This window comes from Drosophila suzukii, chromosome X (genome assembly GCF_043229965.1).
Source record: "Drosophila suzukii chromosome X, CBGP_Dsuzu_IsoJpt1.0, whole genome shotgun sequence".
In the NCBI taxonomy this organism is placed as follows: Eukaryota; Metazoa; Arthropoda; class Insecta; order Diptera; family Drosophilidae; genus Drosophila; species Drosophila suzukii.
In genome coordinates, this window is record NC_092084.1 from 5,005,248 (window position 1) to 5,032,746 (window position 27,499).

The 27,499-nt window shown below is 47.9% G+C and overlaps 2 protein-coding genes and 1 long non-coding RNA gene across 10 annotated transcripts; 1 reads left to right on the plus strand and 2 right to left on the minus strand.

The window, feature by feature from the left end:
* Window positions 1-37: 37 nt before the first annotated feature.
* sov (small ovary) lies at window positions 38-17,369 on the minus strand. Of its 7 annotated transcripts, none has more exons than XM_017081277.4 (7): window positions 17,227-17,369; window positions 12,216-12,447; window positions 12,079-12,148; window positions 5,033-12,008; window positions 2,590-3,747; window positions 1,674-2,332; window positions 38-1,590 (listed from the first exon to the last, which is right to left on the minus strand). In XM_017081277.4, the coding sequence occupies exons 2-7, from the start codon at window positions 12,404-12,406 to the stop codon at window positions 358-360; spliced, it is 10,287 nt and encodes a 3,428-aa protein (XP_016936766.2). In that variant the 5' UTR covers window positions 12,407-12,447; window positions 17,227-17,369; the 3' UTR covers window positions 38-357. The 7 variants fall into 7 exon arrangements, 5 of the variants coding, with proteins under 5 accessions (XP_016936766.2, XP_016936767.2, XP_036676414.2 ...); XM_017081278.4 differs by lacking the exon at window positions 17,227-17,369 and adding an exon at window positions 12,568-12,779; XR_010654765.2 differs by lacking the exons at window positions 38-1,590; window positions 1,674-2,332; window positions 2,590-3,747; window positions 17,227-17,369 and adding exons at window positions 3,958-4,012; window positions 4,219-4,377; window positions 12,568-12,797.
* A 662-nt stretch (window positions 17,370-18,031) lies between these two features.
* LOC108015045 (putative metabolite transport protein HI_1104) lies at window positions 18,032-26,557 on the minus strand. Of its 2 annotated transcripts, none has more exons than XM_017081283.4 (3): window positions 26,401-26,557; window positions 18,689-20,037; window positions 18,032-18,628 (listed from the first exon to the last, which is right to left on the minus strand). In XM_017081283.4, exons 2-3 carry the CDS (start codon window positions 20,022-20,024, stop codon window positions 18,357-18,359), a joined length of 1,608 nt encoding a protein of 535 aa, XP_016936772.1. In that variant the 5' UTR covers window positions 20,025-20,037; window positions 26,401-26,557; the 3' UTR covers window positions 18,032-18,356. The 2 variants fall into 2 exon arrangements, with proteins under 2 accessions (XP_016936772.1, XP_016936773.1); XM_017081284.4 differs by having other exon boundaries at window positions 26,108-26,513.
* On the plus strand, window positions 20,037-25,226 carry LOC118878317 (uncharacterized). Its single transcript, XR_011604609.1, has 2 exons — window positions 20,037-24,503; window positions 25,016-25,226. It is a non-coding gene; the product is annotated as an uncharacterized lncRNA (long non-coding RNA).
* Window positions 26,558-27,499: the final 942 nt, after the last annotated feature.

Genomic DNA, 27,499 nt, shown 5'->3' on the forward strand with positions numbered 1-27,499 from the left:
CTTCACTCACGGTCAATCAGTTAAAATAAAAAGACGCTTTGTATTCCATAAATCCATTATTTGAGCTTATTCAACACGATAGTTTAATTAATTGAAGCCGACGTCCGTCTTATTATAGTCTCCAAATCTGTCTCTCCTGCTCTTACTTCTTAACATACTCTTTGATCTTAAAACTGTGTTTGCGCTTACAAATGTAGTAATATGGTCTTAACTAAGTTAAAAAAAAGAAAGTTTCTTTTTAATGCTTGATTAGTTTGGAACTAGCACAATACGATTAGGGATTATGGGCTGGGAGCCAATATAAAATGTTTGCAATCTAACAATAATAATGATGTGGTCTTAGTCTGGGCTGTGGTTTTAGGGTCCGGAACGCACCACGTGGCTGTTGCGGCGCTTTAGTATGCGGACCTGGTTCCCCACCAGCGACACGATCGGAGGAGATGGCGGCGGAGAACGAGTAGCAGCAGTCGGTGATGGAACAAGGCCAGGTGGAATATTGACCATTCTGTTATTTAGAACCACCGGCTGCTCCTGCCGCCGCTGCTGCTGTTGCGCCTTCTCTTCCTGGCGGAAAATCCGCAGTAGTTCGTCCGGATTCAGTGTCTTTCGCCTCTTGGCGATTCGCGCACACTGCGTTGGTTCCAGCACCGTCACCTCCACCTCCGCCGGTCCCTGGACCCCCGTCGACTTGAGACGAATGTGCAGCCGAGGGATCGGTGGGCGTTGTGCCTTGGCCATCAGCTCCTCGTCCAGCTTTCGAATCATGGAATCGTCATTGTAGCGTGTATAGCGCAGGCTGCTCTTTGTGATAATCAGGCCATTCTGGAATTGGTAGTGCACCTGCATGAGGAACTTTTTGAGATCACTGAACGAGTGCACGGCCCGGAAGCGATGCACATCGTCTCGGTGAATGTCATAGCAGTGCTGGATGTACTCATCGAAGCCGCCCTCCTGGGCGAGTGTGCAGAAATGGCAGACCCTGAAGCGACTGTAGTGGTCGATCATGTGGCGCAGCGTGGTCAGCTCGTCGGTGGAGGTGAACATGCAGAAAAAGCAGTGGTAGATTACATCCGCCTTCAGCTGCCGGAAGCAGAAGCGCTCGCCGGGCTTGCTGTGCTGCACCTGGCCGTGCTGTCCGATCGCCGCCTTCGTGGGCATCACCACGCTGCAGAGACCGCACTGGTAGTACTCGTTTATGGCCCCGCCGCTGCCGCTGGCACTGAGCAACATCAGGGCGTTCAGTTCCTCGTTCGTTACATGCTTCAGGTCGTTGGGCAGGTGTCCCATCCGGCTGATGTGGTGCGCCAGGTCCTGCCAGTCGCCATAGCGATAGTCGCAGTAGGCGCACTCCGCTGGCCGGCGAATGTCCGCCGCCACGATGTTCCGGATGCCGTGCACCTTGAGCAGGTGCTCGTCGCGCAGTGCCTTGGCGTTGCCCTTAAAGTTCTTGCACTCGGAGCAAAGCAGCTGCGGCTGCACGCGGAAGTAGAACGGCTGCTCCGGATGAACGATGGCCCAGTGCTTGGTGCGCAGGTCCTGCAAGTTGCTGTAAGTCTCGTCGCAGTGTGTGCAGGCGAACTCCACGATTTTCTACGGTTCGATTATGGGGAATATTAAGTAATGAATGGGAAACCAAGAAGTCACTAAACTGGACTTTATGCCACTCCACTTACCGGTTCATCCTGACCTTCGCCGAGCTCCTCGGAGTCGTCGTCGGAGGCCAGCAGGTCCACCACTTCCGTCACGATGTGGGACTGGGACGTGGCCCGTTCCGGTGGCTCTTCCGGCAGCTTTTCCTCCTCCACCTCTTCTTCAGGCTGGGTTTCGATGGGCTGACCCAAGGCCCAACTCATCTCGTCGGGCATTTCGTTGAGCACTTTTTCGTACTGGATCACGGACAGTCCGGTTTCCTGAGGATGCACCTCGGCAATGTGCATGGCCACGTGCCGTTCGATGTAATGCCCAACGTCGCAGTGCGGACACTTCCACATGAACCGCGACTTGTGCCTTTCCTCGCAGTGGGCAGTGATCTTTTGTAGGTTGCCGGCCGACTCCCGGCAGAGGCTGCAATAGAAGCCGAGGGTCTGCTTGTTCTTGCACACGATGCGCTGGTAGATCTGCACCGGCTGCACCACCTTCCCCGAATGCTCGCTCCGGATGTGGTCCATAATAAACGTGGCGGCGTTGCCGCCATAGGCGCAGTACGGGCAGTGGTACTGGTGGCTCCGTTTGTGAACGGACGCCGCATGGGCCATGATCTGCAGGGCCGTGGGGAAGTACTGGAGGCACAGGTTGCACGTGTACTCCATGATTGCGTGGCGCGCCAGTTTAGCTGAAAGGAGTGCAGAATAGAAAAAATCAATTTATCTGCTCTGGATTCCACACTAGCTTTTCGCTTCGACGTGCTCATGTTTTTGCCGTTTTTGGTATCGTTTCGTGATCGAAATGATTAATTTTGTTTCCATTTTGACATCGGAATCTTTTGCGTACACCGGAGCACATTTTTTTAAAATTTTAAAAACTTATACGGACAAAAAAATGGGAAAGCGAATGCTTTTCTGTAATGAAATGACTGTGAGCTTCACTTACGGGTCTTTAGCCAACGGGCGTTGATCGTATTGTCGTAGTCCATGTGGCGGTGCACCACCACGTCCACATTTTGATTGTAGTGACGGTCCTGGATGTGCTTCTCGATGGCGACACGCTTGCTATTGTGGCGGTTGCACGCTCCGCATTGGTAGACGTGCCGCTTGTGCATCAGGAGATGGGCCAAATACTTCTCCACGCTGACCTGACCCGGGCGCATCTTGCAGTGCGGGCAGTATATTACCTCTGAGTACTTGTGCTGCATGATCATGTGCTGGCGCAACACCAGTTCCGAGGAGAAACGCTGGGAACAGAGCAAGAAACCGCACTGAAAGCGGATCGCCGATGGCACATACTCATAGGGGGGCTTGAATATCTTATGTTTCCCCGGAATCGGTGGATCCGGCTGCGGCGGTGCTGCTTGGGAACCTGGAACGGCCGATCCGGAAGTACCCGCCGCCGACGCCTCTGAATCTAAAGCTGCCTCATTCTGTGGCGCAGCTGTTGATCCTGTTTCCACCACAATGGCCGATTCGTCCGTTTGGTAGGCCTGGCGAATGGCCTCCTCCTTATGACCGTAGAGATGCATCTGCATGGCTGTCCGCACAGTGGTGATGAAGGGGCACTCCGCACAGCGCAGCTCCTTGGGGAAGATCGGGGTGCGCGGTAGGAGGCGCACCTCAGAGGAGCGGAAGTCCATCTTGGTGCCCTTGCGCCGTAGCTCCAGCTCCTCGAAGAGCTTGCGCTGGAAATTGTGCATCTGGAAGGCGCCAAAGGGCTGCTCCACGGCGGCAACGTAGCACTCGATTTCCACGCTGCCCTTGGCGACGGCATCGGGCTTCATGCGCAGCTGGATGAACTGCAGCTGCCGTTTGACCAGCTCGTAGGCATCCTGGTGCTCCTTGCGCACATGGAAGAGCATCAGGCGCTTGTTCACCGCCGTGGCCAAACAGATGCCGCAGAAGATGGTGTGGCGGGCGTGGGACTGCTGAAGATGGGTTCGCAGGGCCGGCGGTTGCATCTGCTGGGTGCAGTACTTGCACTTCACCTGCTCGCTGCCCTGGGGGGTGCTGCGGATGTGGTAGCGCAGATGGTTCACAAACTGCTCCTCCGTCAGCCGGACGATGCAGCCTTTTTGGGGGCAGGCGTACAATCTGTCTTCTGGTTAAGGGATTGGAAATTGCAATATATGTATAGATACATATATATCATTATATTAGCTCTTGTTTAGTTCGTTACGTTAATTTCAGGGACCGTAATCATTATAATCATTTATTGTTAGAGTCTCCGCACTCCTTCCTTTTTGTTTAGCATTTTTGTGTCTTTTTAATAATAAGATGTCTTGAAGTCTTTGATTTGTAAGACTAGTCATATTTCTTCTTTGGTGTCTTTGTGAAATACTTTTCAGTATTGCTTCCGTTGTATACTGCTGAATTATAAATAACGATCTTAGAATATTGGAAATCAATTGGAATATATTCAGGGACGCCGTAACAAAATTGGGGAAAGGGGGCAAAGTGGTAATATTGCGCCCCTGTATAATTTCTGAGGGCAGTAACCCCCGGTTTCGGCGTCCCTGACAGAAATGGATAGAATCGTGCTGTAAGGCACTTATATTTTTTTGGTACTCACTATTTTTAAAGTACTTTACTTCTCTTTTGGGATTTTTCGAACAAGAAGAGCCACTTTGGACCAAATAGTAGGTCGTTCAGCAGCTTTAGCAACACCGTCACTTGTGTGAATGGGTCGCAAAATCTTCTTGCATCACCTCTTTTTAATTTTAATTATTGCCTGGAACCAATTTTAGCGTTATGGGGGTTTGTGGGCGTCACAGTGGGCGTGGCCTACTTTTTTTTTGTAGGTCAATCGTTAGGTATTGATTAAACCAATACATTTCAGTTAAAATTTCATTCTAGCATCACAACTGTGGGCGCCACAGTTGCGCGGCGCGGAAATCCCTAGAATCTGTTTACCCAATTCCAACTTGTTCTAGCTTTTACAGCTATCGAGATCTCAGCGTTCACACGGACAGACGGATATGGCTAGATCGACTAGGATCACTTGTCAATACATAGTAGTATATATATATATTTTATAGGGTCGCTAAGCGGTTCCTTCTACCTGTTTCCAACGAATACAATATACCCTCTTACTCTGAGAGTAATGGGTATAAAGCTAAATAAAACTATCTTACAAATTCAAAAGTGGGTTTCCTTGGTTCGTCGTAATTCACTTAATAAGACACCATTTCAAACTTTTAAACTTCAAAATAATGCAGATCAAAATAAGTTATCCGGAATTCAGCGATATTTTAATCGACAAATAATAAAAATGTTTGATCGATATTTACATAATAATAAACTCAACACAACAAACATTAAATGCCATTTTTATTTTTTACCTCAAAGGATAGTTGGCTTATACGGTCCCTGGTTAGGTTACTCACCGCTGTATCCCGTCGGTCTGAGCAGATCTGTGATCGCAACAGATACGGAAACGAGACCATTTGAACCGGCGGGTGCCCCCGATCCTGACCCTCCAGCCTCTGGATTACTGCTGGCAACGGGGGCGGACTGGCCGGTCGTCGTCGTGTTTGCAGGGGGACAACCAACAGCCGCAGTGTTCCGCTGACTAAGCATGTCCCGGATTTGCTGGCTTACAGACGGTGGCCCCGATGCATACTCCAGGTCGGAGCGTGGGGCCAGGTCGTGAATCATCACTCCGTGACGGAGGTAGTCATCCACATCGACTGCCACGTGGGAGCAGTACGCGCAGTTTAGGTAGCCAGTGGAAGTGAAGCTAAAGCTGTGGAATTTCATGTGCTCGCGGACAAACATGACCTTGTGGGCGGTGAAGTTGCAACCGGTGGCCATGCAGCAAAATCGCTTACGATTCTGGGTCTGAACTGGCGGTGTAGCCAATTGGTCAGGGCGAGGATCCTCCACGGCTGTCGATAGCACTGGATCGGCGGTCATCTGAGCCCTACTGTACACCTTGCTGATAGACAGGCCCAACCCACTCTGATAGTTGATTATCAGGGGCTGTTTTTCGGGGACTGGCTCCTTTGGCGGCGAATTGGGCTTGGCGCAGAGGAACTCGCCCAGTCCGGCGGCATTAAAGTCCACCTGCTGGCTAGGTGGTCGCGGATCCGCCGCCAGCAGACACCTCAGCATGCCATTGGGCTGTGCCGGCGCATTGGGTAGAACTACGGCTGCTTCCGGTTGATTCTGCTCCGCAAGTTGCTCTACCAGGCGATCGCCAGTGAATCGACGAACCCGCAGCTTGGGAAGCACGGGAGCGGGATCGGGATCGGGATTTGGAGCGAAAACAGGCTCAGTTTCCGAAACAACATCCGCCGTCTCCTCTATCGGAGGCGGTAAGGGAGTCAGAGCGGATTTGACCACCATGTGGTCGTCCCTCATGTGACGCAACTCCTCGCGAATACTGAGATGTGTATCCACTTTCTTGAACTCCGGACAGATGGCACATTTGCCGCTCCAGCGAACCAACGGATGCTCCAACGCAAAGTGATTCTCGAGTCCTTCCAGTTCGTTGGAGAAGAGAAAAGTACAGCCCGGTCGCACGCAGAAATAGGATGCCTGCTGCTTTTGGTCGTCATCTGAGAAGGACTTTCGAAAAGCCACATTCTCTACCCGTTTGGGTGGCGCCTTAAAACGCGCAGATGTGATTGGAGTGGCCACAGGAGCGGCCACGGGAGCTGCCTCAGGAGTGGCCCCAAGAGCAGCCGCAAGAGCTGACGCAGGAGAAACAGGCACCGGGATCGTTCTCTCCGCCACCGTCTCTGGCTCTAGCGGTCGCATTCTGGGCATCAGTTCGCTGGGATCGGGCATGTCGTGGCTGCCCTCGCTGCTCTGACTCCCATTGGAGGTCCCTGACTTGCCACTGGATCGGACTGCCTTGTTCAGGCGCGAGCAAAAGCGATTAAACTTCTGGAAAATGCTCTTGGGGGATCCCTTGGAGTTTCTCTTGGCCGTCTCCAGATCCACCCACTCATCGGTGGGCGCTTTACCGCTGTCATTATTATCATCATCATCAGAATCAGCATTATCTTCGTCTTCGTCATTTGCTTCCACTGGCACCGGTTCGTCCTCAATCTCAACGTCGGAACAATCGCTGCCAATGCCATCGAGCACATCGCCGGCCAACTCAGCCAGCGTGACTGCCTGAACCTCCTCGGCAGCGGGATTTGGAACAGATTGTGGCCGCGGTGGAGTCACCTGCTCCACATCCACTTCTACATCCTCTTCGTCCATTGGCGTTGGAGTGGCTTGCGCTAGAGTTGCTGGCTCTGGTTCTAATACACTTGACTCTGGTTTTGACACACTTGGCTCTGGTTCTAATACACTTGGCTCTGGTTCTAATACACTTGGACCTGCTTCCACCAGGTCAGCTCCCAAGCCGGGCAGCACAACGGGCTTTTCATCCACCATCAAGCTCTTGTTTTGAATGGCCTGTTCCTCGTCGACGTCTTCCTCCAGTTCCGATTCCATTTCGACATCCGCCAGACACTCGTTCACCACCAGCACGGGTTCCTTTTCTGGCGGGGGCAGCGGTAGCCTCCGCATGTCATGATCCACCTCCATTTTGGTCACCACCCGCTCCTGCTCTTCCTGTTCTTCTTGCTCTTCCCTTTCTCGCTCCTGTTCCTCTTGCTCTTCCCGTTCTCTCTTCACTAGACGAACGGATTTCTTGGCCATATTCTTAAACCGGATCTTGATCTTCTTTAGCTGTTTACCCTTTTTGGTCACCTTGGGAGTGTTGGGCACCTTGTGTGTGTTGCGCACCTTGGCAGCTCCACTTGTGCTTGGCTCATTTCCTTGCAGGAAGGCGTTGGCGTCCTCTTGCGACTCGGCTGTCGGCACGTCCTTTAGGGAGCAGAGCATCAGTTCCTCCCGCTCCACACTCTTAAGCTGCTCCTTGGACAGGCCGTGCTGCTGCATCAGATGCCGGTCCATGTTCCCCTTGTTCTGCTGCACAAACTGGCATAGATGGCACACGTGCACTTTCATCGGCAGACTGCAGTTGTCAGGATAGCTCTGCGGTTTTGCACCCGGACCACAGGTCTCGGTGTGCGCCTGCAGCCTAATGAGGCGGTTCTGCGGGAAGTGACAGTGGGAGCACTGGTGACGCGGCTCGCCCATGTGGGCGGACAAATGTTCGCCAAGTTCCAGTCGGTTGAGAAGCAATTGCTTCTGGCAAAACGGACAAGTGATGTGAAACTTGCTATAGTGCCGCTGTGAAATCCGGTAGTCCGGCCGATTGCCGCGTCCGAGCCGCAGATCTTCAAGCACGCCGGGTGGCAAGCGAGCGGCATAGTGCTCCTCGTGATTCATTAAGTAGTGACAGATAGGGCTCCTGCGGACTGACTTCGAGCAGACCACACACTCGATGGCAGCCTTCGACTTGGCGTGCCATTCGGGATTTGTGTTGCGAACTTCCTTTTCCTTCTGCTTGCGCTTCTTAGCTGGTTTCTGCTCTTTCTCGCCCTGCTTCTTAAGCAGCTCTTCCAAGGCAGCACTTCGCTGTATTCTCACTTGGCAGCGCTTGGTTTTTGGCAAGGTCTTGGCCTTAAACGTGGTCCGATTTATGCCGGACGACCGGGATCCGGGACCAAAAGGCTTGCCCCTTCGCGCCACGTTCCGTATAAAAATGGGACTGCCCAGGGAAACGCTGGAAATGCTATCGCCGGCCGGTGAGGCTCGTGAGAGAGAAGGAGTTCGGGAACGCTGGCTACTGGACCGCGTCTGTGAGGGAGTGCGGGAGCGCCGGGTACAGGCCCTGCGCCCGGTGGCCCGCAGCACTTCTTCGCCGTAGTACATTTGCGCAATGTCCTCGTTTAGCTTGTCCAGCTCGTTGCGCTTCTTTCGGGGTTTCGCGCGAGGTTTTGGAGGCGGTGGGATCACGGTCACGGGGGCCGCCGGCTCGGAGGAGTTTTCGTCCACATCCATAATGTTGACCTCCTCGTTGTCCTCTGCCGGCTGCTTGACAGATATATCTATATCCTTGACAGCCTTAATCTCCTCACTTTCCAAGCGTGCCTTCTTGGGCTCCACCGGCGTAATCGGAGCTTCCTTTGAAATGGTTTGTCGCCTGCGCTTACGATTCGGAGCAGGAACAGGAATAGGATCAACAGCATTGGCATCAATAGCCATCGAATTTTCGGCATGCTTGGCGCTGTCAGGGGCCCTACTTGTACTGCCATCGGTGGCCTTTGTCCGCGACCTGTTAATCTGGCCCAGACCAAAACAGCTCCGACTCAGTTGCGTCTCGTTGAAGGATGCATCTAGGCCGCGGGTGCGACGCTTGCCGGAGATAATGTTCTGCGTGGAAACGCTACAGTTGTCGTTGGTCTTCTCAAACATGTTAGCCAGGCTGCGTGCGTTCTGTGACTTGCGCCTCTGCTCCTGCAGGTCCTCGTAGAGTAGACTGGGGGTAAAGATTTCTGTCTTGTCCACCAGCGGCTTGCTGGCCGTGGGAGCCATGGAGTTGCGCCGCTGCATGATGCGGCGCAGAAGTTGAGGGCACGGACCGGGCACCTCTTCGTCGTCATGATCATCATCTTCCATAGGTTTGCTGTCCGTGACCTTGGATTCCTTCTCCAGACTGCCTGCATCAGGGTGCACCATCAATGTGTGGGCATTGGGTCCAAGCACTATTTTTAGCTTGGACAGTTTTGGCGGTTTATCCTCCTCACCAATCGCATCCTCTTTAATCTCGTGGGCGTTTTCAGGTCCTTTATCTTCCGAATTTTCTTTCGCTGTCTTTGCCTCTGAAGTTGATATGGCGCGCTTCCTCGCAGCCGTTTCTACTGCCGCTTTTTTTGCTCTGTCCAATATGGCGAACACATCCTGATCCTCATCATCCTCCTGTTGCTTCGTCTCAACATCGGCTGAGGGAGCTGCCTCCGAGACAGAAGACTTGCTTCCTGTCGGCTGGGCAGGCTGGATGTCGGGTGTACTGGGAGCTAGCTCTGGAATGGGAGAAGAGTTTGCTTCGCTTACGGGCGGCTCATTCTCCAGGTTGTCTGTATTTTCAGAGCTAATCACACTGGTCACGCTATCCGTGTCCGCAAACTCACGAGTTTTGTCACCACCTCGCGATTTCTTCTCATGCTCCCTGTCTTGTCTTTTCTTTTCCTTCTTGGCGGATCTATTCTTCTTTTTCTCGGTCTTATTATCAAACGACTTGTGATGCTTCTTGGACTTTTCCAGACTGTTTTCCGACTTGTCCTTGCCCTTTTCCGCCTTGTCCTTATCCTTAGCCTTATCTAAATGCCTGTCTTTATTCTTATCAGTATCTTTATCTTTTTTGGCATCACATGACTTGTTCGTAGGAGATTTTGAGGAGGACCTTAAGCTGTCCCCATCCCCATTGACTGGGCTTGGAGCTGCTAGTGCTGCGGCTGGGGGGGTTTTCTTCGGTATTCGAAAGTCTAGCTTCTTTGTTAACGGACCGAGCGTGACGTTGCGGTAGGAGGTGTCCAGTTCCGGAACAGGTATCACCGGTGACGTCGCCTCAGCGGCCTCATTCTCCTCCCTTCTTCGTTGTGTCTCGGCGGCAAGCAACTTGCGCTTCTCTTCGGCATCCATTTGCCGCTGAATTTCCGCTATCATCTGGCGTTCCTCCTCCGCAGCCTTAGCCTTGGCCTTCGCCTCAGCGCGAGCCTTGGCCTTGCGGTGCTCCCCATATGTGCGGGGCACGTCATGGTCTCGGTCGAAGCGGGAACCAGACTTACCGAAACCCCGGCTGTTGTGACCTCCACGATATCCGCCTCTGAAGCTTTGTGAGCCATTAAAGACTCCTGCATTTTCACTTCCATTTTGATTGCCCTTAAACCCTCTTACATTTGGCCCGCTCCCATTCTGACTGCCACCCCAGCTGGACTTGTTGTAGGCACTCCCATTGCCGTTAACGTTGTTGTTGTTATTGTTGTTGCACTGCCAGCTGTTGGTGGAGTCTTCAAAGCCGCTGTAGACGCTTGAAGCGCGACGCGGATCACTGGGATATTGTGGCGGTTGCTGCTGCTGCTGATGATGTGAATGGGATGGCTTGTTCTGCCAGATGCGAGGATCACGTGGCGGCTCTCGGGGTTCACTGCCATTAAGGGGCCTGGTTTCAATGCTTGATTCCCTCTGGGCTCGAGGATCACGAGGATCTCCAGGAGTTTCAGAGTTGTGCTGCGAAGTACGCGGAGCATTAAAGCCACTCTTCAGGGGATTGTTCGAAAACGCGGCCCAAGTACCGCGCTTCATGCTCGGCGGCGGCGGAATAGGCGAAGGAGTGCGAACTATGGGAGGCGGGGTCATGAGCGGTAAGCTGATGTTATTGTTGTTAATATTGTTGGTCACGGGCGTAGGCAAGATCAAACTCAAGTTCTTCTTGCCGCGCGGATCATTAATGTTGGAGGCCAGGGGCGGCATTTCCTGTACGGCTCCTGCTCCTGCTCCTCCTCCTAATCCTAATCCTAATCCTCCTCCTCGCAAGGCGGCCAGCTTCTTCCGCGCTTCCTCCAGCGAGGCGCTCTCCAACGATGTTGCCGGAACCATGCACTCGTCAGTTCCAATCTTTTCGGACTGCCTTGAGGGTGCCTCTTGCATGGAGAAAGGCAAAGGCACAGGCACAGGCGGTGTGGATCGACGCACAAAATCCGACATGTTCGCTGGTTGCACCGGTTTTTCTGGCAAACGGCGGGTGAACTGAACCGATTCTGGATAGGATCGACGCGAAAAGTCCTTCTCTGGCGAAGCTCCAGCGAACGATTCTTTGGCTGATGATGGCGATGTATGGTGGGCATTGGCCCGCTGCTTCTTCTCCTCCATGCGGGCCTCCTGCATGGCAGCCAGCACTCCGCGATTGAGCGAAGTACTGGGCAGAGAACCGCGTTTCTTATTGAAAGCGGATGGCGCTGGTTCTTGCTCTGCAATAGCAGGTGACTTTGTATCCGGAAGCTGAACCTGAGCTGTAGTTTGCGATGGGGCAAGTAGTTCCGTCACAGGTTTCTGCTTATCATCTGGTAGCGGCTTGGCCAAGGGAGCCTTTAAAGGAGCTCGATTCTGTGCGGAAGTCAACGAGCCTGACATCTTGTTGGTGGAGGTGGTGAAGGAGCCAAAGCCAAGGGCAGATGTCTTTGCTAAGGAACCGTACGTACTTCCGATCGAGCTTCGCTCCAGCTTTGGTATCGCTGGCTTGGCCTTGCTGGCAGCTGCATCCGGAATAGGTAATCCGTTCGTTTTGCAAGACGCCGCCAGGGGATAGGGCGCGGTCTTGGTGGTGGTAGCTGATGAGGGGATGGCTAAGCCGTTTGGCTTGGAGCCCGTACCCGAGGGCATGATCTGCTGTTGGGCCGTCGTCGCATTGGACTCAGAGTGGTCGGTGATTTCGATGACTTCCCCTGGTATCCTCTGCAGATCCAAAATAAAGGAGTTAGGACATGAAGATGTGGCCAGTGACAGTGACCCAAACTCGACTTACCGGTTCGAATCTGTTCTTTAGCTTTTCGATGATCCTCTCGATCTTGTTGAGTGTGCTCATCGATACATTTCTGAAACGGAGAAGTGGATATGTTGGATGACCAAGTCGGATGGTCGGCTCTGGGTCCATGGACTTACTCGCGCTGCAGCAGACCGACCAGGGAGTCCAGCCGGTGGCCCTGTACATCGGATAGGGTCTTCTGGTAGTCCGTTCGCACACGCTGGATGAAGGGCACAAATGAACGGATCTCCGCCAGCTTGGCCTGGACCTGCTCCTTCAGCGCGTTGTCGCAGGCCACCTCCACCACGTCGTCCTCGCTCTCCTCCATTCTGCAGGCGGCACTGGGGGCTCGATCCGTATCCGACTCCTCTGTGGGATTGGGTTTGGGTTTAGGGGTTATTACAAGGCTAAACACTGCACTGCATGGTCGTGTTCAACTATCCAAATCTGACATTTGGGCTCACATAATCACCAATCACCATCACTCACCGAATGGCAGCAACTAACATGCCACCAATGTCCATGGAAAGTGCAAACTACGTGTACATAAAGCGGTATTTATTTCTTTTACATTCCGTTCCTTATTCCAACTTAATTAACCGTTCAATGGAAGGGTAGCACACATGTAAAGTTCACGGCGTCGTCGAAACGAATGACAACAACAACTGTGGCGCCGAATCCGAATACGGGTAAAAGCGATAACTATCGATAGTGTGCTATCTATCGTTCTTAATACAAATATTAGCGCATGCAAAACTACGAGATTCAATTTCAATACAAGCTATTGTTTACTTAGCCTTTACTTAAATAAATGCATTAACAATTTAAAAATAACAAGCGTCAAGTCGCAGTATTTCTGCACGGCCGACTATCGATAGTGCGATTCTGCGATGAGTGTCATCACACTCACGAGCACGCTCTAGTTTATATTCATCAAATAAGTCCAACAACCACACAACGGCACTACTTCCAAGAACATACCTACATAAAAAAACAACGTTAGTGAAGGGGAGAGCGTAAAGGAGAATGAAATGCGCATTAAACTACGGCGAAGTGAATTCGCCGCAAACTGCAGTGGTGTGCGTGCGGCGGCGGCCAAGTGTCAGTGTATTAGTGTCGTAGGGCGATCGATATTTTTGATGCTGTTGTTGCTTTTGCAGAGGAAAAAAATCACGGTGTTGGGATCGGCAACGCAAATAAAAGATACATACATATATGTATGTGTACTATATACGTATGTATGTACGTATTTCACAAATCCCCTACCTGAACTGCGGTTTGAAACGAAGTTTGGAGCAACACCACCGAGTGGATAATACCCATACAATATGTGTCTACAGCAGCTGGTCTTCTTCTCATAGGTCTGTTTGAAGTACAGACAAATCACATATCAAACAAACGGACGGCACAAAGACATACGTAATTTCCGTTGATACGACATAAGAACTTCTCGCGACCCTTGCACTGGTTTGAAAGTCTTGGAAAGCCGAGAACTCTAGATCGACGTGGCAGCTTGCGATGAAGCTGATCAAGAATATAGATAATTCATCGTACGATCGGAAGTTGTGAAAGAACTGAAATCTCGATTCTTACTGAGCACATCCGACCTAATCACTGGGTATTTGCAAAGTACTATCATAAATATCTTCAAACTGGCTGTTTCCAATTTTAATACTGTCGTAGGCTTTCGGAGGTTTATCCCTTTTCAATAATCACTCTCAATAACAATCATATTTATCAAGCTTAATTACACTGTATTACGAAATGCTTGTCTTTCTAAATCCGCCTTCTTGCCTGACTCGGAGGTCTGAGAACACCGAATACATAAAAAATGAACTGTAAACTGTGCGAAATTTTCAACTAGTATACACACAAAATTGAGACGGCCAAAGTTGTTGAAAGATCGCACACAACGAAAAGAGGGTGAAGTTTCTTCGGAGGGGTTGCTGCGAAAGAAAAACTCTGTTCGTTAACAGAAAACATGAACAATCTGGAACACTAAATATAGGGTATTAACCCAAGTATTGAAGATATTCAGAGGTCAAGATAGCGCAATGAAGAAATTTTAAATCACCATCAACAGCTATGTCTGTTTCTATGAAAATTATTCTCTCCGTGAGTATCCACTTTTTAAACCGTTCTTCTTCTAGTATCAGAACCTGAAGTGCAATAAGGGCTTCTCATGGAGTATGTCCGTGGAATATAAATAAGGAATACAAGTAAACTCACTAATTTTGGACATGGAAAGGATTGGTTTGAGGAGTTGAACGGATTCTGCAAATTTATATATTAAGTTGATAAAGATTCAAAAAACTATGTAGTTTAAGAAATAAAATAAATTAAACATTTCAGGTTGCTGTTTGATTTGTGCAAATATGTACTACTTTGGTGAATTTTGGACGCGGGGATAAACTTTTTTTTTATTGATTTAAGGAATTTTTAGAATCTGCATTTTAAATCCTAAATATGCAGGCTAGAGGACTCGGGTGATGACTCGGGTCAATCATATATAAACGTGTGAAATGGTGACGTGTACCTCAAGTTCCAATTACCTTCTGCTCGTTACTCCATGACCTAGATAATTTTCGATTCGAAAGGTAGTTTCTTCAACTTTTTGTAAAAGCTAATGAGAATTCCAACTTTTCAAAGAATAGGTTACATTTGTCCGTGTGGTCAGATGAAGCCCAGCATTCTTTATTTAAAAATGAGAGTGAATGAATTTTAATGAAAGTACTACATAACTGGTCTAGAACAGGCGCTCTTTCTTTTCTCTTGTAATTGCTTTTCCAAGTTGCATGTTTTGCTATAAAAACAAAGTTGACTTTCCTATGATGTGCTTAAAACATACAAGATTTTCATTCGACAAAATAATAGGCATTCTAATATATTCAACAATAATTATTGTTACAGATTATAATCTGTAACTGTGGACCTTTCTCTTCGTACACAACGTTTTATAGCCATTAGGTTGGCTGATCAACGTTAAATAAATGAATTTGTTATACTAAAAAAAAAAAAAATATGTAACTGTGGACCAGTGTCCACAACCTCGAGTTAAATATCCTCTATGAACAGTAATGCCTTAAGAACTCGCGTACTCATAGATATCCAATATATAACTTTTCAAGGCTAGTCTTAAGAAATCGCGGTCCAATATTATGAGCCATAGAAAGCTATTTTTTTATAAGCTTGCGGCGTATTTACTTTCATTTTCTCTATTTAGCACTTACATTGTGTTCAGGACTATACGATTTATCCATTCCCAAGAAAAAGGCATGGAGTCTTCATATGTGGTTTGGGTTAAAATATATGATTCTCTCTGGACCGCGATTTCTTAAGATTAAGTGAAGTTATACGTTGGTCATCCATGGTTAAAAAAATTCTTAAGGAATCATTGTCCATCGATGATACTTCATTCGCTATTGTGGGGACCGGCCCTCAACCAGAATGCTAGAATGGTTATTATTTTGACAACAAATGAATATGTTGCTGGTTTAGCATAGGCAGGTGGAAAAAATTAGAGTATTTTCTTTACTCATCGTCGGCGGTTCATTACTAAAGAACCTGCCGTAGTACCCGAGTAGGGCTAGGATTTTTTGGCACGACTGTTGAAGTGGTAGTGGAACGGTGTCCTCCTCCTTTGTACTCGAGTTATGGAGTCAATCTAGTGAATAACATTTTTGGAATAATCGGGTTATTGGGTCATTCGATAGGTAACCCGATAGGTACTGAAACAAGGCTTTAAAAGCCTGTTTACACTAGGGTGAAGTTAGAGTTTCATAGGTCTTGCAAGGGCAACTGGAGGTGGGCAAAAGTAGGGTCTTGGTTGGGTCTTTCGTATTTTTTTGAAATTTTTAGTATTTCTTTGCCTATCGTCGGTTATTCATCACTAAAGAATCTGATGTAGTACTAGGGATAGGATTTTCCAGCCTGACACGAATATAAATACTAGTTATTCAATTTATTTTGAGCGCAGTGCATGCCAAAATAGTTCTTCTGGAAATGAAGAGATTTCGATCCAATTGGGTGATGGAGTTTACCCAATGTTAACACTTTTTTGGAGTAATCGGGTTATTGGTAACCCGACATATACTGTGTTTATACGATGCCGAATTCACGCTTTCATTTCGCGATTTCAGCCGATTCGTGTGTGCATAAACGCCATTTCATGAATTCGGCAACACATGAAAGTTGACTATGAATTCAACCTCAAAGCGTGAAATGGTCACAATTAAACTCCGGTAACTCTATATAATTATCGGAGTTGCCAGATCAATATAAATACATAAATACACCTTACTTTTAACAAATTATTTTTTAATTCAGTGCCAATGGAAACTAGTTTTTCTCTTTTATTTTGATGGTAGAAAAAATGTTATACTGGCTTGCACACACTTTATCTTTAATACTAGCAAGATTAGTTCATGCGAATCGAAAAAAATAATCGGTTTAATAATCGCTAACACCATTTTCCACCGGTCCGGCATCTCCGTCAGCTGAGATTGATAAAATGCATGAATTCGGTCGCGTCGCATAAACAGGAGCAAATTTTTTTTCACGCTTTTAAGAAATAATGAAACCCTTATAGTGTGTAAGGATTTAAGGTTAAACTTTGCTCATTCCCTATCGGTCCACGTAATACTAAAAGCTTGTTAATTAGAGCTGCTCTGTCTTTCTTGCTCGCACTTACGTGAAACCCTAGTTTGGGAACAAATTTATCTATAGAATGAGCCCAACAATGTGCTCTTATTGACTTATTTGTCCTTAATGTTAATCGAATATGTTATTGACAAATATAATCGATAAGTCGATAACAACACTAGTCCTAGCAAAATCAACGACAAACGTCCTTTCTGTTATTCGAAAAAGATAGCACGTAATTGAATTGACAAATGTTTACATTTAAGGCGATTCAATTCTTCACGATAAGTTCTCCGCGGAAGTTATGCAGACACACTTTCACAAACACACCCGCAAAAGCTTACACATATACGACGCAAACGCAAACGAGCACAAATACACACGAGCGCATGACGTTTTGTTGCTGGCCTGTAGTGGTTTTTTTTTCTTGCAGCGCACTTCCCGTTATATGTGTATGTTACTATACTAGCATAAGATATAGTCAAAGTAATGGTCAACTGTACTTACCTCAGCTCTGCCCCTTCCGTTGCTCCTGTGCCACTGCAATGCTCAGAAATGTGGCCTTGTGCGGCGACGGGTTATAGAAATACGTCGATGCGAACACCTCCGAAGTTGACGCTGAAATGGCTGTCTGCCGAACAACTGCCGGCGGTTACGACGCACGCACACAGCCTTGAGTACCGCTGATTCCGATATATGAAAGCGTGCTCACACAGACACGGCTACGGCCTCAATTCGCTGCGCCGAATTCGCCGCAGATAAACTACCGCGAGTATCGCGGCGCGATGATCACTAATTCCTTTACCAAATTATTTGCAATGAATTTTGGATAATGTTGTTCCAATAATTTTATCGTCTCGCTGTAACTTTAGTTTTCTCCGCCTTATCGAACGAGCAGCAGTTTACGAATGACTGCAACTTACATTCTAGCCTTCTTGTAAACTTATTTGTCAATGGTTCCTTGGTTTTTCTTTGGTTAAATGTAATGTCACAGCGTTGTGGCGATAGTTATCGATAGTGTTGGGCTTATTTCAAAGGCGTATTGCAGCTATGTATATTCCCATTTTTAAGAACTACAGCTCCTTGCAAATTTGCTAGTTATTTTCCAAGCTGGTTATTTTTGCAGTTTACAACCTTATGGTATTTTTATGGCAATCACGCAGGGTCATACTGGGAAAACAGTTACAAAAGGAGGATGATAATAGTCCAACTTTGCCACGCACACGAACTCACTGTTTGCATTCCAATAGAAAATGGTATTGGAAATAGACGACATTGTGGGTCCTCTACAGTGGGTAAATATATTGTTGGATATTAACAAAACAGCACTTTATTAGAGTTGTACACTTGTCATCGTCTCCCGAACTAAGTAGTACACATTTGTCGCGTTAAAAATACAGTGTTTGAGGGAACCTCGCCCCCTTGCTTAGGCCTATGTTTAAGGTACCCGGGCACTTGCTTCCAATGCAGCCGACTAACTGGACTAAATGTAAGAACGGTAATATGTCACTTTTAACCCTCGCACTTCCAGCCAGTTAGCCGAACGGAAAGCAGGTGCAGGTAGCACCCTAAGATAAAAATTTCATAATAGTAATTAATAAAAAAAAAAACACTCCGACTCCGGACTTTAAGCTAAACTATAGTCTACTGCTCTCGGCGCCGTTCTGTCGCGGCGGCGAAATCTGGGACTTGTCGTAGCCGTTGCTGGACATTTGCAGGTGCTGCGGCAGCTGGGCAGGACGTCCGTTGGAGGGCAGGGTCTCGTCCACGGAGAACACGGAGTTGTCGTGTCCGTGCATGTGGCGGGCATTGAGCACGGCATCCGGATGGCTCTTCGGCGACTCCGGCTCCTCGGCCTCATTCGACTTGCCTTCCAGCAGGAAGCAGGTGATGAAGAACAGGATGGAACCTAAAAGCGAATGGGATCATGAGCCACTATGGTATGTAGATGCAACCAAGCTCGACTTACTGATGCCGTAGAATCCAGCGTAGAAGATCATGATCGATCCGCGGTAGCCCATCACCTTGGCCACGGGATCCACCAGGATGGGCAGGTTGCCACCGATGTTGTTCATCACGAACAGGAAGACGCCAATGGTCGAGGAACGGACGCGCAGCGGGACAATCTCCACCACAATGGCGAACACAATGCCGAACCACATCTCGGCGAAGAAGTAGCTCAGGCCCAGCGTGATCATGGCCCACAGCGGATCGAAGTACACCGACCCGAAGGCCGGCAGTGTGGCAATCAGCTGGCTGACGGCCAGCACAAAGGCGCGTGACCGAATGCCCATCTTGGCGACAATCTTGTCGGACACAATGCCGCCGACGACCACGCCCACGCTGCCAATGCCAATGGTGACGCCGAAGAGCCACCATCCCAAGTCCACGTCGGGGAAGTACGTGTTGTAGTAGAGATCGGCGTTGTAGGCGAAGGTCATGCCACCGCAATGGCGGATGGAGGCGGCTATCATCAGCATGATCATCGCGGGATTCTTGATCACCTGCCACAGGCTCACCGGCTTTCCGCTGGACGTCTGCCTGTCACCTTCGCCGATGGACTTGCGCTCCGGCTCCCGGAGGGTGGTTCCCGTCAACGCAGCCATGATCACAGTCAGCACTCCGGCGCCCAGGTAACAGACGCGCCATCCCAGGTTCCAGAAGTTCAGCTTGGTAATGTACCGACCCACGGGGAAGGCTATGCCGTAGCCACCGTAGATGCCCCAGTTGAAGATGGCCATGACTAGGGCTCGTTTGTCCTCCGGGAAGATGTCGGACATGATACCCGTGGCCAGGGGATTGCAGCCCGACTCGCCAGCTGCCATCACCATGCGCAGCAGGACCAACTGCCAGTACTCCTTGACGGTGCCCTGCAGGATCATGGCGATGCCAAAGATCACCGTGCACACGGTCAGCATCTTGACGCGATTGTACTTGTCGGCCGCGAAGCCCATGAAGACGCCCGCAATGGTGAAGATCAGGATGAAGGTGGGCCCGGCCAGGATCTGGTAGTCGATGCCCAGGCCATTGTAGTTCCACTCGCAGTAGCCGGTGCCATTGAAGTCGAGGGCATAGCAGCTGCTCTCGTTACCCACGGCCGAGCACTGGGTGGGCAGCTCGTGGCGATTGAACATGGAGGTGTTCTGCTGGCAGGCATGATCCCCGTAGTCCAGTTCAATGGCCGTCTGCTTGGAGGTCACCCCGATCAGATAGTGGCCCAGCTCGCCGAGGATGTAGCCGATGGTGAGCACGGCCAGAACATAGGAGTTGTAGAACCCGCTCATTTTCTCCAGAATCGGTATCATCTTGGGCCGTTGACTGTGGGAGAGATAAGAAGATGAATGATGATTAGTGCATGCTATAGAGGCAATTCAAACCGACAAGAAGGTACACAAACCCAATTGGCTAGCTATCTACCCCCATTCCAATTGAGGACCTTCGCTATCGCATTTCTCATTTGTACCGAGTGAGGGGTATAGGAAAATGAAAGCACACACGAAAAGTTATAATCAAGTGGCTCGACATAATGACAAATAATCTGCGAGCACTCAATTAATGAGTCTACCAGCCCACAGGTCAGCTGCATAATGCAATGTCGGCGTGGCACTTGACTGATCTGTCGTGACTGGAATTTCGAAAGGAACTTGGCACAATGTCCATAATTCTCCCTCGCAGCGTAACGAAAGTGAAGGCAATTGCGCGTACGTGATAGGAGATACGAGCGGCGGTATCTATAGCTCTAACGAGCATTATCCGGATACTTTGCAGGCATAATGATCTCCAATCGGAGCAGTGCAGGTGGTGACAATTAAGTTAAGATCGAATACATTTAACTATAAAATGAATAAAGTACCTAATCGATGATAAATCAGTTAATGGATTTGAATCATTGCTGAATGGTTATATCATGATTATTATGAAATATATTAAATATATAATTACGCGTACGTGATACCAGGGGCGGTATTTATAGCTCCAACGAGCATTATCCGGATTCTTTTCGGGCATAATGATCTTCAAGCGGTGCAATGCAGGTTGTGACAATTAAGTTAAGATCGAATACATTTAACAAAAAAATGAATAAAGTACCTAATCGGTGATAAATCAGTTAATGGAGTGGAAATGATTATTGAAATATATAAAGTTGAGGAACCAATTTGTGCTTTGTTCTTTTCTATAGTTTCGACCTTAAATTCAATATTTCAAGCTTTTAAGTACTCAAGGCAGTCGGAAACGGGAAAAGTGTTGAATCCATGGATGTGTATGGATTCGAAAACCCCTCTGAGGTCTCTGATCCAAAAACGTTTACCTACTGTACCGAGCCAAGTGCCTAAATTAATTTGTATCTTTCGCTATTCCCCCATTCTCGCAGGCGGCAAATTAATTCTTGGCAAACCGCCATTAAGCAAGCTTCATAATAATCGCTCTTTATGGCCGATCGCACATGGCTGAGCCGGGCATAAAAAACTTTTGACTCTTGACAGGCAAACACCCGCCCCGCCAACATGCGTACCGAAATTCCTTTAATCAATCAAGTTAATTTGCTTTTGCTGTTCTTTGTCTTTCTTTTCTATACTATTTTATTTTGGCTGTGTCTTACAATTGCTGTGCTGTCAAAAGCATCAAGGTCAGGCCCAAGAATCGCTGAGAACATGGGCCAGATACATTTGCTATCCGACGGATATGCGGTGGAACAAAAGGTCTCGAGAATGCGGATGCTCGGTGTATTGACCGCTCGGCTATTGCAAAGCTGTTCTTTATTTGCCATTTAGACCATTTGGCTTCAGCTCGGGCCAGTCTGGTATGGTATGCTCATTGTTTGGGTATCGATTCATGTTCGTAGATCAAACTCTAAACGCTTACAGAGTTCCGTCTTTGTCTTCCATTCTGATCAGTTCCGAACTTTAAACATGCTGGTTTCCACATTTTTGGCCTAATGTTCGCTGCAATTTCAATAATAATGCCTATTATGAAACCTCTAGCGGCTCGCCCCATTGTAAATCTGTTAAACCTGATCGTTTCGTGATGCGCGTTGACATTTATCGAGCCATAAATATAAACATCACCGTTTTGGGTATACATATTAAAGCTTACACGTGAGTCTAGGTCTGGTCTAAAGTCTTATGCAGATTCGAAGCAGGAAGCGGGGCTTTAGATGTGATTGTTGTCGGCTTAGCGAATAACCAAGGGGCAACCTTGGCATTGGACTATTGTGTGGACTGAGTGATGTCGATTCTTATGGAGATCCTGTTCGGAACTAGCTGTCCTAGGCCATCCATTACGTCCACATCCGCCAGTGCGTGTCGTAAGTCCGTAGATCTGTAGATCTCGTTTTCTATTTCTAGTTCAGTGCCAAGGCGCCAGGTGTAATAGACCAAAAACCGGCCTCCCGACCGAACGTGACTGGCTGAATACCCGGCCCCCCTGGGGAAACTGCCTCTTTCGCTTTCTTTGGCAAGGCCATCGGATTTGCAGTTCGTGCACTAACTATCGAATGTGGCCCACACCTATATGATGGATGGGTGTAGGTGCATGTATTCAAGCTCATTGAAGCGTTAAAGCTTAGAACCTACTTGTAGGAAAAATGTATGTCTTTCGAACAATAAAATTAGTCAAAAATGGAATTGTTCAAAGCATAAAACTGCTAATTTGCATTTAATTATTGTGCAGGCCAATTAATATTGCATTTTTGAATTAAGACATTGTGTTCAGTGCTCCGCTTTTGGGACCTTTTTAACTGTAGACCCCCCTCCATGAGGTTATATCTATAGAGGCAAGCATACACACCTCCACTTTGACCTCCCACCTCTCCATGTCACGCAACGCGAAATTACAGGCGTTGTGAGAATGTCAGAGCCCCGATAGAACGATATTACAGCATCGAGGGGCTAATGTTCGTGACAAGACTGGACCAAGAACGGTCAGGCCTGACTGCCTCGGATCTGGACATGTGCATGACTAAGTAATGTGCGAGTATCCGATTTCGATTCCCATTCCGATGTGTGGGCGCACCACGATTGCCAACTTCGGCTTAAGGTGGTAACTCCTCAGAAACCCGCCTTAAAGCGTCATTAAAATCTCGCTTAATTTGAATGGGCTTTGGCAATTAAAGCCAAGTACTTCTGGGAACTTTCTAGCTGCGGTCGGGGCATAGATATAGATGAATACGAGTCATGTTTAACCCCGATTCGATTAGCTAATAGACTAATAAGCCTCTTAAGTCGTCTATGCAAAGCACTTTGCACATCTGACAGACAGAAAAACAGACAGTCAGACAAATGGCCTGCACTCAAGCATGCCCATTACACATTATGCACATTATACAATTGTATTAAGTTGGCTTAAAATGCGGTTTATCAGCCCGACTTGCAACCGCAGTCAAGGTTAACCTGGCCACCAATTATGAATGGGGGGTATGGTATGCACAAGCACGGGTGATATATCCAAAGCCAGATGCTGATTTTCATAATAAATTGCGAATAAATATTCTTAATTTATTGGCTAGGCAGGTGTCTCTTGATTTTTCGCCCACAATTAGCAGCCACTTAGTGGGATTGAATGGATTGAATGGTCTGTGGGTTTCTGGGGTGGAGGGGAGATCTCTAGGGCCACTTAAGATTGCGTGACGTAGCCAGCGGTTCGACCTTGACACCTGTACGTGTGAACATTGTAATTGGTTAGGTCATTACCAGGTAACGCCCCTTTGGCTTCTGGTTCTGATTTAGATTCTGATTCTGATTCTGTCTGGCTTGGAATCTGAGTTTTGATTTATGCATGGCACTCGCCACACTCGTCGAAATGAAGCCATCAGCCGCTGAATTGCCATTTTGCCATTGAGTGTGGTCAGTTAGCAACCGCTAAGTGTCAGGCGAATCACATGGTTTGCATTGCCATTATAAGCCAGGTGTTAAGTGCTGCCGACGCCACCTGAAGAAATGCCGGATGTCTGTGGACCAGGCTTGCATAAGAGTGGGGGATCTATCAACAGAAGTCGGGGTAAACAAAGTAATTCATCAAATGAAACCATTTGGGGGGTTGAGTGAAAGTGAAGAAGGCAAACCCAGAAATAGTTAGGATTGGCAAGTACCCTATTTAAGAAGTGTAGAGCTTACTGCCCCAAATGATGCCCGAGGGAATGGCAGGTCTAAGATTAAGTGCCCATGATTCAGCTTCGATTCCTCTGGACCAGGTGTTCGGAACCCGAACCCAATGAATTACAGACTGTCAAGACGATCGCACCTGGCAACTGTCATACCGATCGTACTCCCCATTCCAGATGCTAAATGCTAAATGCAAATGCCATTTTATTTACGATCGGATCCGCAAATCGTGCCCACGAGAACCGATCCAAAGGGAACCAGGGCCTTCAGTTAAGGGCCCAAGATGAAACCGTTCCGCAATTAGAATTAATTAATACGGGTATCGACCGGCTGGTCAAGCCAGTGACCAAACCATAGCAACAAAAGCGTATCCGAGTGCAACAAAATCAAACCCGCTAATCATCATCATCTTCGTATCTGGGCAAAATGTATCTCGACTCGGACTTTCTGTTTGCTCAATCTCAAAGGGGGTTCTAAAACAAATGACTGGCGGCCGGACTGTATAACCCGAATTACGGGTAATTACGTCGTCTCCGCTTGTTCGACAAATGCAAATCAAGCGGACGACGATTAAATGGAGATACCAGTCATCCAGATTCGACTACTGAGATACCCATCAAGCGGATTGATCTACTTCCTTGGGCTGTAGTACATAACTAGTTGCATTAGTCAACCCATTCGCTGGTGAGTGGACTGCCCATTATACTTAATTACACCGGCCCTAGTCATAGATTGGGCAATAAATTACTCATTAATATGGCTCTGGTGCCAGATGGCCGGACTGTCTTGCGGCATAATTAGAGTGGTCCAGCAATTAAGTGATTCTCGACTGGATGCCAACGAGAGTTATCAATTAAAATTAATTGTCTGCGACACCTGAGCCACCTTTCTAATTGTTCCACTAAAGATTCTGACATTCCGCCATCACATCTGGATTGAACTATTATAAAAATGTGATGAAAGATATTACGTGGTCATATAGGGGTGGGGGGTTCTAAAACTTTGTCAACTTGGTCGGGCCATTTGATTCCCAATAAGGGAGATCGGGAGATCGCAACTTGGCCTTCTACGTGCATTATTAAAATTGGAAAAGCTCATATAAATTATAGAAAAGGGAATGTTAATCAAAATCAGACACACTTATGCAATTGCCAGTGTTCATTAGCAATTTTAACTTTTCCATAATATATTTCCAGATTTTAGCATTCCGTTGGGATCTTCGTGACTGCCCACAACAATATGACCTCTAACTCGACGGGGGGCGGATGTAAAAATCAGGGGGCCAGGGGCAATTCGAAAGACGCCCACCAGATATTCTGTTTGCAATGTGGGAACAAATACGAGTCGTGTCGAATTCGAAATTAAATGATTGCCAGAATTTGTTTAATAAATTCCTATTTAAGTCGAGCTTTCAATTTTTTGCGATAATGTCAAATTTATACAACACGTTGGAACAAATTGCCCGCTTGCTACCGCATTCTATCGATCGATCGATCGATCGTTGGATTTTTTCGACTCATTAGACTGTCTCGTCTGGGAGTCTGTACAAACCACATTTCGTTTCATTTCGGGGGGTTTCCTTCCTGTTCTTCGCCGATAAGATAGCCGAACTTCGGGCTTCATTAGCTCTCGGTTGTGGGAGTGCCGTTTTCTGCTATTTGTTGACAGCCACTGAGTTGCGTCAATATTATGTGGCTCAAACACACAATTTTAATGGTTTGTGTTGTATTCTCCTCTCCCAATCTCCCCGATTCCCCCGAATATCTTTACAGGCGAGTATGGAAGCTTATTAATGACAAGCAAATCTTGTTTTTTCGTTTTTTTGCATAGAAGCCTAATCACGATTGTTTACTTTTAGCACTTGGCTTTCACTACAGGTCGTTGTTTCGTTTTTTAGGTATGCGGAATTTTTGGCAGATCATTACTTTAAATGCAACCTCAATGGGACTAGTTACTATTAGGTCTCAACGATTCGTTTTAATGGTTTTTGAGCTTTATACGGCCAGTTAGGCAATGATCGTTAGCATTTCTAAGTTTCTGCTTCGAGAGATCTCATTTGTTCTCAAAACTGCATCCTGTATCCCAACTTCCTCAGTTATCGTATTCCTTAGGATGGTATTTTCCCACATTCTTTCCTTGGTTGTATTTATTTTATTGTGAGTGCTTAGTTACTTATCATTTTGTTGGGACTTCTCGTTGTCACACCTTTTGATTAATAAGTCTGCGGTTTCTTGGTCTTTCCCCCAGGTGGAACCCACTGATTCTGATTCATCCCCCGGCCGACTTACGCTTTCCCACTCCGTCGAGATCTGATGGTTGGCTCTGTAGTACTGGGCCGACGATCGATCGATCGATCGATTGCTTTGGCACTGACACAGAAAAACGCTCGAGAATTATGGTACCCCTCGATGGATTCAAATTAATTGCACACAAGCACGCGTCGGCGGGCAATTGAGTACTACTGTCAAGGCGTTTATTATTTATTTCAATATCTTTGTGTATCCGAGTTTTTAATTTTCAATCAGCATCTGCGGAGCAGATAACGCGACACGACATTCGAAAGACGAAAGACGGCACTTACACAGAACAAACAGTTCGATGGCAGAGTGGGGAAAAAAAAATATGGTACACTGGACTCCGGGCTCGCTGTTGATTTTGGGGCACGTCCAAGTGACTGCGTTTTGCAAACAGAACTAAAACACGGCTCAGTCCATCGTCGTTTTTAAAAAGGAAAACCGCCCAAACGGCGACGTCGACGGCGCTGCCCTCGCCGGCTAAACAATGCAAAGTCTCAGCTCGCGAGAAGTCCAAAAGCAAAGCAGCCAGGCAGCAAAGCAGCAAAGCAGCACAGCAAAAGCAGTCGAGCAGGCCGAGAGCAAAAGCAGCAGAGCGAGCGCTCTTTGTTGGCGAGTGCTTAGTCAAGAACCGCGGAACATGACCCTTCCATCCCGAACCCAATCCCAATCCCAATCCCAATCCCAGTCCACATCCCAAAAATAGTATCTGTATCTGCTGTTCGAACAAAGGACTGATTAATCGGAATCCCCGATTTTCATCGGCCGTGCCTCCTTTTCTCCATTGGCGGTGCATCTGAACTGACCGCAGGTGTTCTCCAGTTCTTTACTCATCCAATGGGGTTCAGGAGGTATCACAACTTGACTTGGTGATAAGAGATGAAAGGGATTATTAAAAACTAACTTATTTCCAACACTCCTATATCATAGAAACAGTACTAATATATCTTTCCATTGTGGTTAGACTTTCGAAATTGATCATCGTTATTAGTTGAACCGCATAATATTTCACCCACAAATGGTAGAATAAACTCTACTAGCTGGCAAAAGTTCACTTTGGCAATAGATTCTGACACCAGCCAGGGCCATTTGGCCGATCATCTTGGGCTGCATGCTCGGTGATCATGATCATCAGGCTGCCCTTGATCCCGCCTCGGAGATTTGTGTACGCGGTTCTCTCGAAAGGCGAAAACAAACGAATCACCATCACCGCAGAGAAAACCAGTTAGCGGCGATGGAAAATCCACGCATAATCGAGACTGCCGTGGATTCCCCGTTCTGCCCGTCCCCCAGATCTCTGACGTCCACATCTCGGATTGTTTCTTTTCTCCGGTGAGATCCGAGCATGCCGATGATGAGTGGTGCTTGTCTGCGCCATGTTATGTT

What these genes read in the sequence shown, in the direction of transcription:
- sov (XM_017081277.4), bottom strand. Translation starts at nt 12,406, where the DNA reads ATGGAGGAGAGCGAGGACGACGTGGTGGAGGTGGCCTGCGACAACGCG. An exon ending in TAAAGAACAGATTCGAACCG is followed by an intron (nt 12,009 to 12,078) that starts GTAAGTCGAGTT and finishes TTGGATCTGCAG; the next exon opens with AGGATACCAGGGGAAGTCAT. An exon ending in CGCCCGTTGGCTAAAGACCC is followed by an intron (nt 2,333 to 2,589) that starts GTAAGTGAAGCT and finishes CACTCCTTTCAG; the next exon opens with CTAAACTGGCGCGCCACGCA.
- LOC108015045 (XM_017081283.4), bottom strand. Translation starts at nt 20,024, where the DNA reads ATGATACCGATTCTGGAGAAAATGAGCGGGTTCTACAACTCCTATGTT. An exon ending in CGCTGGATTCTACGGCATCA is followed by an intron (nt 18,629 to 18,688) that starts GTAAGTCGAGCT and finishes ATTCGCTTTTAG; the next exon opens with GTTCCATCCTGTTCTTCATC.